At 40.5% G+C, this 12,028-nt stretch overlaps 1 protein-coding gene across 2 annotated transcripts in view; it reads left to right on the top strand.

Annotated features, from left to right (window-relative positions):
* RPS6KA5 (ribosomal protein S6 kinase A5) overlaps positions 1 to 12,028 on the top strand; it is a 120,870-nt gene that overhangs the window by 31,650 nt on the left and 77,192 nt on the right. For both annotated transcript variants that reach the window (XM_084883895.1, XM_084883896.1), the window contains exon 3: positions 8,071 to 8,289. In XM_084883895.1, the coding sequence (XP_084740021.1) occupies positions 8,071 to 8,289 (219 nt within the window). The remainder of the gene's footprint in view (positions 1 to 8,070; positions 8,290 to 12,028) is intronic.

Here is a 12,028-nt window from a genome sequence, read left to right on the forward strand (position 1 = left end):
ATGCCATGCCTCCTGTAATGTCTAATGAGCAGTAACCATTTGTGCCTCAGTCCCTGTGCCCTCGTAAGAAGGTCACTTTTTCCTTATCATGTAGGGGTTGTTATTTTGTTTTGTTTTTTTTGTCACCTAATCTACAGCAGATCTTGCAAACTGTTCTGTGGAAATACTTGTCTAGTAGACTATCCTGTGGGTTGCTCACCCCAGTCTCGAGGGCCATCTTTGAAATGTTCTCTTGCCGAAACTGGTTTGACTCAGTGGATAGAGCGTTGGTCTGCGGACTCAAAGGTCCCAGGCTCGATTCAGGTCAAGAGCCATGTACATTGGTTGTGGGCTCATCCCCAGTAGGGGGTGTGCAGGAGGCAGCTGGTTGATGTTTCTCTCTCATCGATGTTTCTAACTGTCTATTCCTCTCCCTTCCTCTCTGTAAAAAAATCAATAAAGTACATATTAAAAAAAGATAGAAAGAAATGTTCTCTTTACTCATTAGTCCCAGACTCTATGAAAATCATCCCTGACAGGGCATCCTTTAAAAAATGTTTTTGTTCTTACTGCACACTTTTCAAAAAATGTTTTATTAACACGTAATTCTAGTTCTCCTGGTAACTTGCCACTAGAGGGTGCTAGACATTGCCTATGACTAGGGCAACTTAAAGACAGCTACTTTTTGGTGGTGATAGAGGGAAGAACTTGGGTTGAGTTATGTAAATGTAGAAGACTATTTTAAAAAAGTATGATGACTTAGTCATCATTTGTCATTTTATTCTCTTAGGTGTTTGGAAAGTATCCCTATTAAAAATAGTACCTTTAAAAGCATATATTCATTAAATTGTCAAAATTGCCATTCAAAAGTGTTTATAATTTTGCATCTGTGCATACCCACTATGCCCTATGCTTCAGTGTGAGCCTACAGTATGTATGGGAATCAGAGAGGTTAAAAGTGTGTGATGTTTTATGCCATAATCAAAAGGTGATTCCATATGATGATGTTGGTTGATATTGTCTCCCTGGTATAAATTCAGTTCAGTGTATTACTGAATTGTCCATTAGAAGCCAAGCCCGGGACAGGGTTGTGGTGCATGTGATTTATTGTAGGAATCAGGGCAGGGGAAGAGCCTAAGCAGCATGTGGTCTCAGCTGGGGTCTCCATTCAGTCAGAACCTATGGGAAGTTTCAGAGCAAGAGTGAGGAGGCAAGCCTTTTGTACCCATGTTAGTCATTGGCTGCAGGCTGCTTGGCTGGGGTGTGTAGGGAATGGTGGCTGTACCCTCTCGGATGAGGCTGTGAAGAGGACAGCTGTGGCGATTAGAAGCAGTATGGGTGCACCAGCCTATCAAGGTGCTACTTGGCAGGGCACCATTTGCATCTATTGGAGATGGTCATTAACACAGGCCATTAAGACATAACTGTTTAGCTAGGCAAACAGCTTAGTTAGATATAACCAGAGGATGATTTGTGAATGTACTTCTTAGTCGTCCTTGTTCCCTTGTTTTCCTGTATTTTCTTTTAGTAAGATCTTCTGGTGATCAGATCCAGGGTAGTCATTTCCAAGTGTGGACCTCATAATAGGACGCCATTTCCTTTGTGGCTTTTTCTTCTTTCCTACTGGACCAGAATCTTTAGTTTTCAAGTCATTTGAGGTTGTGGTTAAGAAATGGCCTATCATTTTCATGAATCTAGAAGGTTATTATGCAATCAGTCTTTGAATATTCAAGCTAATGCAATATTGAATTCATAGTTAATCCTATAACGATTTTTTTTTAATTTTCAACCTTCTTACATACTAAATCCTTTTTTAAAAGCTGTTATTTTTCATGAGAAAACGTGCTGATTTATATTCCTCATTCAGCTGTACAACTATTTTTGACCATTAAAGAATGAATCCAGTGGTCCTTGGTTAATTTAGAAACTAAAATCTGATTAAATCTAGAATACTGATACTTTTATTATGTGATTTCCAAATTTTCATTATTATATATCTTAGAGGATGTGTTTATGCTCAAAGCAATGGACTCATTTTAGTCTCTTTCACAAAAATTACTGCCCATGATTTTGCCAAAACTGGTTTGGCTCAGTGGATAGAGCGTTGGCCTGCAGACTGAAAGGTCCCAGGTTCGATTCCGGTCAAGGGCGTGTACCTTGGTTGTGGGCACATCCCCAGTAGGGGCTGTGCAGGAGGCAGCTAGTCAATGATTCTCTCTCATCGATGTTTCTAACTCTCTATCCTTCTCTCTTCCTCTCTGTAAAAACTCAATAAAATACATATTTTAAATAAAATAAAAAAAAATACTGTCCATGATTTCATATGCATTTACTCTATCTGGTTGGTTTATTTTTAGCAACTTTTTTTAAGCATATTTTGCACTCACATCTTTATCTTTTGTATTAGAACAGTGGTTGGCAAAGTCAACAGAGGGCAAACCACAACTCGAGAGCCGCAGTTTGCCAACCACTGTATTAGAGGATTAATCTATTGTAATCAGCTTACTTTGATTAATCTTAGAAATTTTGTTTTTGTGGTTTTACAAATCCTGGCAAACAGTGGCTAAAAATAATAGTTATATTAAATAACTCAAAGTGTCCTTTTTTTGTTTTAAAATTATGTTGAAATATTTAGTTTAATTGGTATTTTTTTAATATTTGGAATTTAGTTTCTAATTAAGATATCCATTGTGTAAAGGAATTTAGGAATTAGTGCTTTGCTTTGATAATTTGTAAAGTCAGGTACATTTTATTTTAAATGTGTTTTGAAATTTACTCATTTCAAAGAGATTTAGTAACGTTTTCAAAGATAGGGAAGGAAAAGGAACCTAAAAAAATAAAAAGAGGAGAAAGTGAAATAGATGTAGATACCTGGAATGAGATAGTCATTGTTACTGAGTCTTAAATTTAACTCTGAGGTTAGAAGAGGTGAATATAAAGGGAAAATTCTTTGGCTTATGTAATATATATATTTTAAAGGAAAGGCATGTGAATAGCTTTCAAGCTTTTCTGATTATTATTCATTGGATGAAACAGGTACATTTTTATGCGGCAATTCAGTGTGTGTGTTTATTATATATGTGTATAGACATACAGACACAAACTTTTTTCCACGGACACTTACATAGTGTTTATTATCTGCCAGGACTTACTGTAGATGTCTATATTAATTTATTTAATCCCCAAAACAATGATGGAGGAACTGTTACTGTCCCTAATGAGGAAATTGAGACAATCACCTTAACTATTTTGCTCAACGTCACACAGTTTCTAAATAGCACATCTAGGATTCAAACCCAGGCAGTCTGGCACCAGTCTATTTTTAGTCATTATCCTATATTGCCCTCTTTTTCTTTCTTCCCATGCGTTCAGATTTGTTCATGTTCATATGTACATATGCATTTGCATATATGTACATTTGCATATATATATATATATATATATATATATATATATATATATATATATATATATATATAGCCTAAGCGACCAACAGATTGAACGACTGTTCGCTATGATGCACCCTGACCACCAGGGGGAGATGCTCAAAGCAGGAGCTGCCCTCTGGTGGTCATTGCACTCACACAGCCAACATCCTGTGGCCCCTCCCCCCTGGTCAACCTCGTGTGGCCCAGTTGGCCCGATCATTGTCCAGGTTGAGGGAGCCCACCCATGCACAAATTTGTGCACTAAAACTCTACTATATATATAAAGAGGAGTGTCATTAAACACCTTCAGTATACTCTGTTCTCTTTTAGTTTTTAAAATGCTGGTTGGAACCACTAAATTAATAACATCATTCACTGTTGGGTCATGGCCCAAAGTTTGAGAAAATGGTCTACAGAGACTTTAACAAGCACTGCGGTTATCAAATGGCTCCCATAGCATGAACATTACTATGAGGACAGCACTTTTTACAAAAGATCCAGAGATATTCTTGGAAAAAAACTAATTTTATTTTATGTAGTCTCTAAAAATTGTCACACAGAAGATTAAACCTCAATTTACTAGAGTCTTTCTGAGTAAAGTCTTCCTTAGCTACCCCTGTTGTCCCGGTAAGGTGCTCCCTGTTGGTCTGTCTGTACTCAGGGTAGCTTGCAGAGAATCACTGGGGTGGAGAGCAGTGCTGCTGAGGTCTGATTGATGGGATGTTTCAGATGAGTCTTTAGAAACTCCAGGTTATGGTCAGTTTCACCATTGAACTCTCAGTTTTGATTGTGTGGCAGTATCGCTGGGATGAGCTGCTTTGTGGAGAATCCTTTCGAGGGTGGTGGTTTTACAGGAGCTTGATATATGCTATTCTAGCATTACTGTCCATACATGTTCAGCTGGCCTGTTAATAAGGACACCAGTTTCCAAGAGCAGGACAAGTGACATGTAAAGTTCCAGGGGGTGTATTTCTTATTTGGTTTCATTCCTGACACTCATGTCTTGCACTGCATGAAATTCGATGAGGGAAGACGGAGGGGAGGCAGGTGGATTGATTGTCAGCGCTCAGGACATACCGCATGTGGAAAGATAGAACTCTGTCCCCAGGTTCAATTATACATGACAAGGGGGTGCGGCCAAGCATTCTCATTCCTTCTCACATCATTGTGGCAGATGAGAAAGCAGTGGCCATATGTGGATGTCACTATTTTTTTTCCTCTTCTGACACGGGGACAGCTAGGGTTCCTGAGTTCACTTTCACCAGGAGATATTGCCAGGAACCATATTGTTCTTCCCTACAGGGAAAGAATTGGCTAGCAATAGCTCTGTACTGAGGATCTGCATTGCTAGTTTCTTCACCTTTGTGTCAAAATTGTCAGCTGAGAAGAGGGTATTTGGCTCTATGTTTACAGAGCTGTTTCTTTGGCCTTTTCCTTTTTGTTAGCTTGTTTGTTCATGTTTTTTGTTTTTGTTTTTGTTTTTTCGTGCATTCAACATTGAGTTTCCATGACTTGCCAGCTTCAGTGTTACTTGCGAATGATACAAAGTGGGTAAAATCAGTCAAGTACATCATTTTGTGGAATTTACACCCCAGTAGAAGTTAGATAATGAAGCAATCATGCAAATACATGAAAACTAATGTTTCTGTTAATTTCTGTGAGAGAGAATGCATGGTGTTAGGAGAGAATAAAATTAGGGGACTTGTACTACTAGTCTGGAAAGTCGGGAAGCTGGATGGCTGAAGAAATTAGCTCAATGAGATGATGAGTAGATGGAGAGAGGGTAGGTAGAAGCCAGATAGTTTACGTTATATTAGGGATTCTCTTTAACAGCAATAGGAAATCAACTGTTTTGAGCTGAAAGGGTTATTTTAGTATTATCATTATTATTTTTAATACTCATCCAAGGACATGCTGAGGAGAGAGAGAAATAGAGAGAAAGAGAGAGAGAGAGAGAGATCGACATGAGAGGAACATCTATCAGTTAGTTGCCTTCCATACATGCCCCCACCGGGGACTGAACCTGCAACCCATGTGTGTGCCCTGACTAGGAATTGAGCCGGCAACCTTTCGGTGCACAGAACGACACTCAACCAACTGAGCCACTCTGCTGGACAGGAAAGGTTATTTTTTTATCAGTAATTTAGATGACAGCACAAAACGGTATGTTTGCCAGATTGAGTGGGAAAGCAAGCTGAGAGGCAGAGCTAGTATGGTTGATGACTGAGTCAACCTTTAACAAGTTATCTGGAAGGATGAGGGGGATGAATTTCAGCAGTGATGAATATGAATGATCCTTTTGTTAGTGCAAACTTTCACATGACATGATTGGTACTTGTGGTTAATCAAGAAATATTGGGTAAAATGGAAAAATGTTTTAAAATGGATAAATTCACTTGCCAGTCTTTGGATGTAGGCACAACACCCGTTCTTCAAGACTAGATTCCTAAACGATGGTTTGTTTTGTATAAACCCCACTAAAGTTAAGTTTTCAATTCTTTAAAGTAGAGTGAGAACCAGCCACATTTGAAGTAGTCTGAGTACAAAATTCTTTTAGATTTTCATAATTTCTCCCCATGCCTTTTATACTTACTTGACCCACACCTAACCTTCTAGCAGTTCTTTTGAATTATCTTGCTTTTATCTAGTTCATCCAAAGTATTCAACCTCAATTTTCTCTTTCACATTTACATTTCAGTGGTTATGTAATACTTAGTTAAATTATAATAAGAATAACGTATGCAGCAGGCATAAACAGGCAGGACAGTGAGTGTCATGACTGATTTGAAGCATGACTGAACTGCATGGGGACAAGTGCACTGTGAGCTAGTTACAGGCATGCAGTGTGTGGCAGTGTGTCTTACCGAGGGAGAGGAGAGCATCAGTCCTGGGGGTGGAACTGAGGTTGGGTGCTGTGTATGTGGGACACACAGAGGCCCCATACCAGCTGAAGACTTGCTCCTGGGTTTGTAAGTGGCTGCTCCATGGAAGATAAACACTTCTTATAAAGATTTTTACCTTCCTTTCAATACTCTGAACAGATGAGCTTTTCCATTTTTATACTTGAAGTTAATTTGTTAGGGTTGTGTTTTCTCTTTTTGATTCACTTCTGACTTACTGAAATCTCAATCTGTAATTATTTCATTTGTAATGAGATGAGACACAAACGTTTTGTGAACTTTTTCTGTATTCTAGAATGTGTTCATAGTGTTGATTTTACTACAATCCAGAGAATCTGATTTCTAATATTTGTGAGGGATTTTTTTTTCTTCATTTATGGTGTACATGGTCTCTGGCATAATACTTGCTGCATTTGAATGGGTTCTGCCACTTCTTATCAAGTCTTTGGGCCAGTTCCTTGAGTATTTTGAACCCATTTGCTCATCTGTAAAGCGGAATTACTGAAAGCACATTGGCTGTTCTGAGGATTACATGGCTCTATACATGGAATATGTTTGTACAGAGCCTGGCATAGACAAGTCCTTAATAAGTCATAGTTTTCCTGCTTCTCAGGAGTATTACATTCACTGATCCATTCTAGATCACGTGTCTGTACTAAATAGTTCCCAAAGCACTGAACTGAATAACATCCAGGTACAAGAGCCCTTCCTTGAAAGCTCTCCTATTCCAGTGGGTGGATTGGAGCAGAATTATGTGCTCAATACTGGAGGGGTGTGGGCAGAGCTTGGGAAGCACCGGTATGGGTCACAACTCCGGCTCCAGAGTGGTCTCATTAAAAGGTTTAACTTCAAAAGCGGGATTGGGCTTAACCATCCCAGGAGGTGCTTACATTTTTAAATTTATTATACCTTGAGGGATGAATTGGGGACCTACCCCTTCCCTCTCAGGATATTTTTGCCTGCCCTTCCTCCTTCCTCCTCCCACCTCTTCCAGCCCTCTCCCCGCTTCTCTAAACAAATGCAGATCCCTGCTCTGCCCAAGAGGCACAGTGCCCATAGGGCCCCATTTCCTCACCTAGAGGAGTGGTACCTCTCAGAGATGTGCCCAGCTGAGCCCTTACTTAGGGAATATGTGGTGAGGTTGACCTAGTAAACTGTAAATGACTGCCCATGGATGTAGAGGGGCTTCTTCAGTATTGCTTGAAATGTAAGATATTTTAATGTTGTTTTTAACCTGAAGATCTCTTTTGCTCATATAATGTCAGTTTATATTGCTTTAGACTTTTAAAATGAGTGTAGAGCAATACTAGAGGTACTTGATTCGTGTGTGTGTGTGTGTGTGTGTGTGTGTGTGTGTGTAGGAGATCCTCATTAAGAACTGTTTTTATTCATTCACATCAGTAGCAAAACCTAGAGGTTTTAGCTGAGGTATAAAATGTCCTAGTTGTCCCAGAATTGGATTGGGGTTAATTGACCATAATAAAGCTAGTTTCCGAGAGCTAAAAATACTGAGGAGAGAATAACAGTAGCAGTGAAAGCATAACTTTGTCAGCAGTGGTTAGATATGTAAATACTGAGGGTTAGACTTAGAAACATGGTTGACATAAAATTGAAGAAATCTGTCAGAGAACTCTTTGAAACAGTACTAGGGATACTTTTTCATTCAAAGGTGCTTTTTAGTGCATTGTAACTTTCAACTTCCATTAACTTACCAATCTGCCTGTGTAGCATTTTAATTGTTGTTGTTTTTTTTTCTTCTTCAGCTTATGGAAAAGTATTTCTAGTTCGTAAAATAAGTGGCCATGATGCTGGAAAGCTGTATGCCATGAAGGTTTTGAAAAAGGCAACCATAGTTCAAAAGGCCAAAACCACAGAGCACACGCGGACGGAGCGACAGGTCCTGGAGCACATCAGGCAGTCACCGTTTTTGGTGACGTTGCACTATGCCTTCCAGACAGCAACCAAACTTCATCTCATTTTAGGTAAGTGTCCTTTGTCATCAGACTTTTTACAGAAACACTTTCCTGGGGGCCAGGGGGGATCTTGTGTTGTAATGCAGTCATAGGGTAGCATATTTCGAACTTAAGAGAAGCAAATAGTTTAACTTTGATTTTTCCCTTTGTGGTGGCATTTCCGTGAATATCCTGAGTTGCACCGGATTTGGGACCTCCCAACCTGCAGGAATGTTACTTCTGTCTCACACTCCTTTATTCATCAGAGGAAACACTGAGCCGTCTCCTCTCTGGGCAGTGAGCCGCGAAGTGGGCCACAGTGTCTGCTTCAGGAGTTCTCAGGAAATATACTGATTTGGACCGACAAAGGGATACTCATGGAAATCAGTAATTGGGGAAAAATTAAAAAAAGAAAGAAAGAAAAGAAGCTACCCGGTCACCCCTTTCATTCCTCTCATTTCCACATTCTGAATCCTTGCCTCTCCCAGGGCCTGGAGCGTTGTACAGGAACTTTGAAATGTCCTCTGCACCTACTGCTAGACTGCTGTGCAGGTGTTCCGCCCTTTTCTGTTCCTGCTAGAAGTAAAGGGCGTGCTTCTAGTGCCTCGCTCTGCCATCGCTGACTCTTTCATCCGTTACAGTTTCAGTCCCATTCTTGTGATAACTTGCATTTGTGTATTTTGATCCTCCTTTTTCTAACTATTCGATGATAAATTGAGACAGAATTCACACCTTGCTCTGTAAACATTACCTGTTCTTGAGGCCTACAGTATGCCAGCACTACTAGCCGGGTGTTATCTATAGCATCACTAACCCTCACAACACACTGTCCAAATCCCCTCATTCATGCTGTGGAAGGTTCTGGAAGCTGCATTTTTTGAGGTTACATAAGTTGTGTAAGCTTGAGAATGAAGACTGGAACTCAGGTCTGATTCATACGAAAGTTTGTTAAATACTCTTGATTATTGGTAGTACAAACAGGTTTTTAAATATATTTTTCGCAATTTTATTGAATGCTTTCATTTTGAAAATTATAGTTTTATTAATGATGCCTTAAGCTGTATTCACTTACTTTTTGATTCATGAAGTTACACTTCAGGTTCGTTTTGCAATGTTTACCATAGACTTACAATCCTGAGTCCTTTTTTAAAAATATATTTTTATTGATTTCAGAGAGGAAGTGAGAGGGAAAGGTAGATAGAAACATTAATGATGACAGAGAATCATTGATCAGCTGCCTCATGCATGCCCCCCACTGGGATCGAGTCCAAAATCCCAGCATGTGCCCTTGACTGGAATCGAACCCAGGACCCTTCAGTCTGCAGGCCGATGCTGTATTCACTGAGTCAAACCAGCTAGGGCAATCCTGAGTCTTTTATACATATACTAGAGGCCCAGTGCATGGATTTGTGACAGGTAAAACTGGCCTGATCTCTGCAGGCCAGGCTGAGGGACCCCACCCAGTTTCAGCCTGATCCCCACAAGCCAGGCCAAGGGACCCCACTGGTGCACGAATCTGTGCACTGGGCCTGTAGTATGCATATAAGATCTTGGGTTAATCTCTTGTCCCCCTACCCCCTTCCCTCAGATTCATCAGTCTGTTCCATGTTTCCATGTCTGTGCATTGACTGTCTGCCCCCTGGTGGTCATTGTGCATCATAGCTACTGGTTGAACGCTTAGGAAGTAGCTTAGGCTTTTATATAGATAGACTACAGGCCCGGTGCATGAACATTTGTTCCCTGGGGGTTGGGGTCCCTCAGCCTCGCCTGCCCCCTCTCACAGTATGGTAGCCCTTAGGGGATGTCCTACTGACAGCTTAAGCTGCATTCTGGCCTTCCTCTGCGGGAGGCGACCAGGCCGATCAGGGGAAGGCGCCGCCCCCAGTACCCGCTGCTGCTGTCACTGCTGGCCCTTCTCAGTCCTCGCAGCCACTGCAGCTTTGTCCGGAGGACATCCAGAAGATGTTCAGTCTATCCAGTCTAATTAGCATATTACCCTTTTATTAGTGTAGATATTAGTATAGATAGGCTGCTGTCTCTACTGTCCTGTCCAAGTCCCCACTCACTGTATCTGCCTGTTGTTCCAGCAAGTAAATGTCACGTGGCCCTTCATTTTGCATCTTGAGTGTATCTGCTCAGCTATGTTTTTCACTGATTTTTAAATGCTTTCCTTCTGAATGTTTAGGCCATAGGGGACAGACCATTTTAATACAATGGTTTCAAATATTTTTAGCAGCACTAACATTCAAGTGAGAGCACTAAGATTCAAATGGAAAACAAATAGAACTGGGTCGCTCTGCTCAGATCTGAGCTCAAGGGCACCAACCCTGCCAGTTATTTCTGTTCCTCACCCTCCCAGAATTTCCCAGGAATCCTCGGGAGTCCATGAGGGCTGGTTCAGAAATGATTACCCTGCTCGGTCTTCTCCCTTCACAATAAACCAGCTCATAAATGTTAAACCCCAACTCCTGGACTCCACCACCACACCAGGGCTTCTCTCTCCGCCTTCTTTGTTCTCTTACCATAACCACTCAATTGTTTGTTTGTTTATTGAAAATGGTGTAGTTTTTAATATAAAAGTAGGTGAATGAAACATTTTGTATTTGATTAAAAACAATAGTCCTTAATAATGTTGCTTTTTATTTCTTGGTTCTCCAGTAGTTTTGTTCTTTGCCAGTGGCCCGTAAATAAATACAAAACAAACAAGGAAACCCATTTCTTGTGCCAGCTCAAGAGTAGAACGCAATTAGACATGTTCCATTGTAAGTGAGGCAGCCCATCCAGAAAGCATGCACCTCCTGCTATCCACGTAGGTTGTTTAATATAATTTCTTTTCTTTATTAAATTTACTGGGGTGACATCGGTTAAGAAGGCTTAATGTAATTTCTCTTTGTGTATGTTTATAGTTGTTATTTTATTTTAAAGGCAAAAATGGCCAGAAATCTATAGTAAGACTTTATTATACACATTTTTGTGGGGTTTATTTGCTGTGCTTAGAAGACACACTAGGTGACTTTTTTTTTTAATTTCTTTATTGATTAAGGTATCATATATTTGTCCTTAACCCCGCATTCCAATCCCTCTACCCTCCCCACTCATGTCCCCACACCCCTATTGTCCTTGACCACTGGTTAGGCTCATATGTGTGTACATAAGTCCTTTGGTTGATCTTTCCCTTTTATCCCCACCCTCCCTTTGAGGTCCAACAATATGACCCATGGCTCCTTATCTCTGGGTCTGTTCTTGTTCATCAGTCTATGTTGTTCACCATTTCCCCTAGATGAGTGAGATCATGTCCTACTGGAAATATACTTATAAGACTCAAAAATGAGACAAGCAATAATTGTTATGCTGAAAGGCATATGAATCAGTCTGTAGTGAGTTTCTTTCTAGGTCAACAGTTCTTTTGAGACCCAATTTCAATGTCAAACAGTTCCTTATGTGTGCATGTCAGCAATGATATTTCAGTTCTGGATGGTGGACAAATGGTGGTAATGCAGGTCCAACCCTCTCTGGTTTGGTCCTGGGCATCCTTCAGTGACACACAGCTGCTGTCTGTTATTATGGCAAGGTATCATCAGCGTCTTCCATCTCTGGACTGCTTCTCTTCTTAGGTTACTTTTTCAAGTACATTAGGTAGTCTGCTAGGGCTGCCATAACAAAATATCACTGTGGGTGGCTAAACAGCAGAAATGTATTTCCTCACAGTCTGGCGGCTAGAAGTCCAAGAGCGAGATGCGGTAGGGCTGGTTTCTTTTGAGGACCACAG

Source organism: Pipistrellus hanaki, assembly GCF_964339955.1.
Source record: "Pipistrellus hanaki genome assembly, chromosome: 1".
Classification (NCBI taxonomy): domain Eukaryota; kingdom Metazoa; phylum Chordata; class Mammalia; order Chiroptera; family Vespertilionidae; genus Pipistrellus; species Pipistrellus hanaki.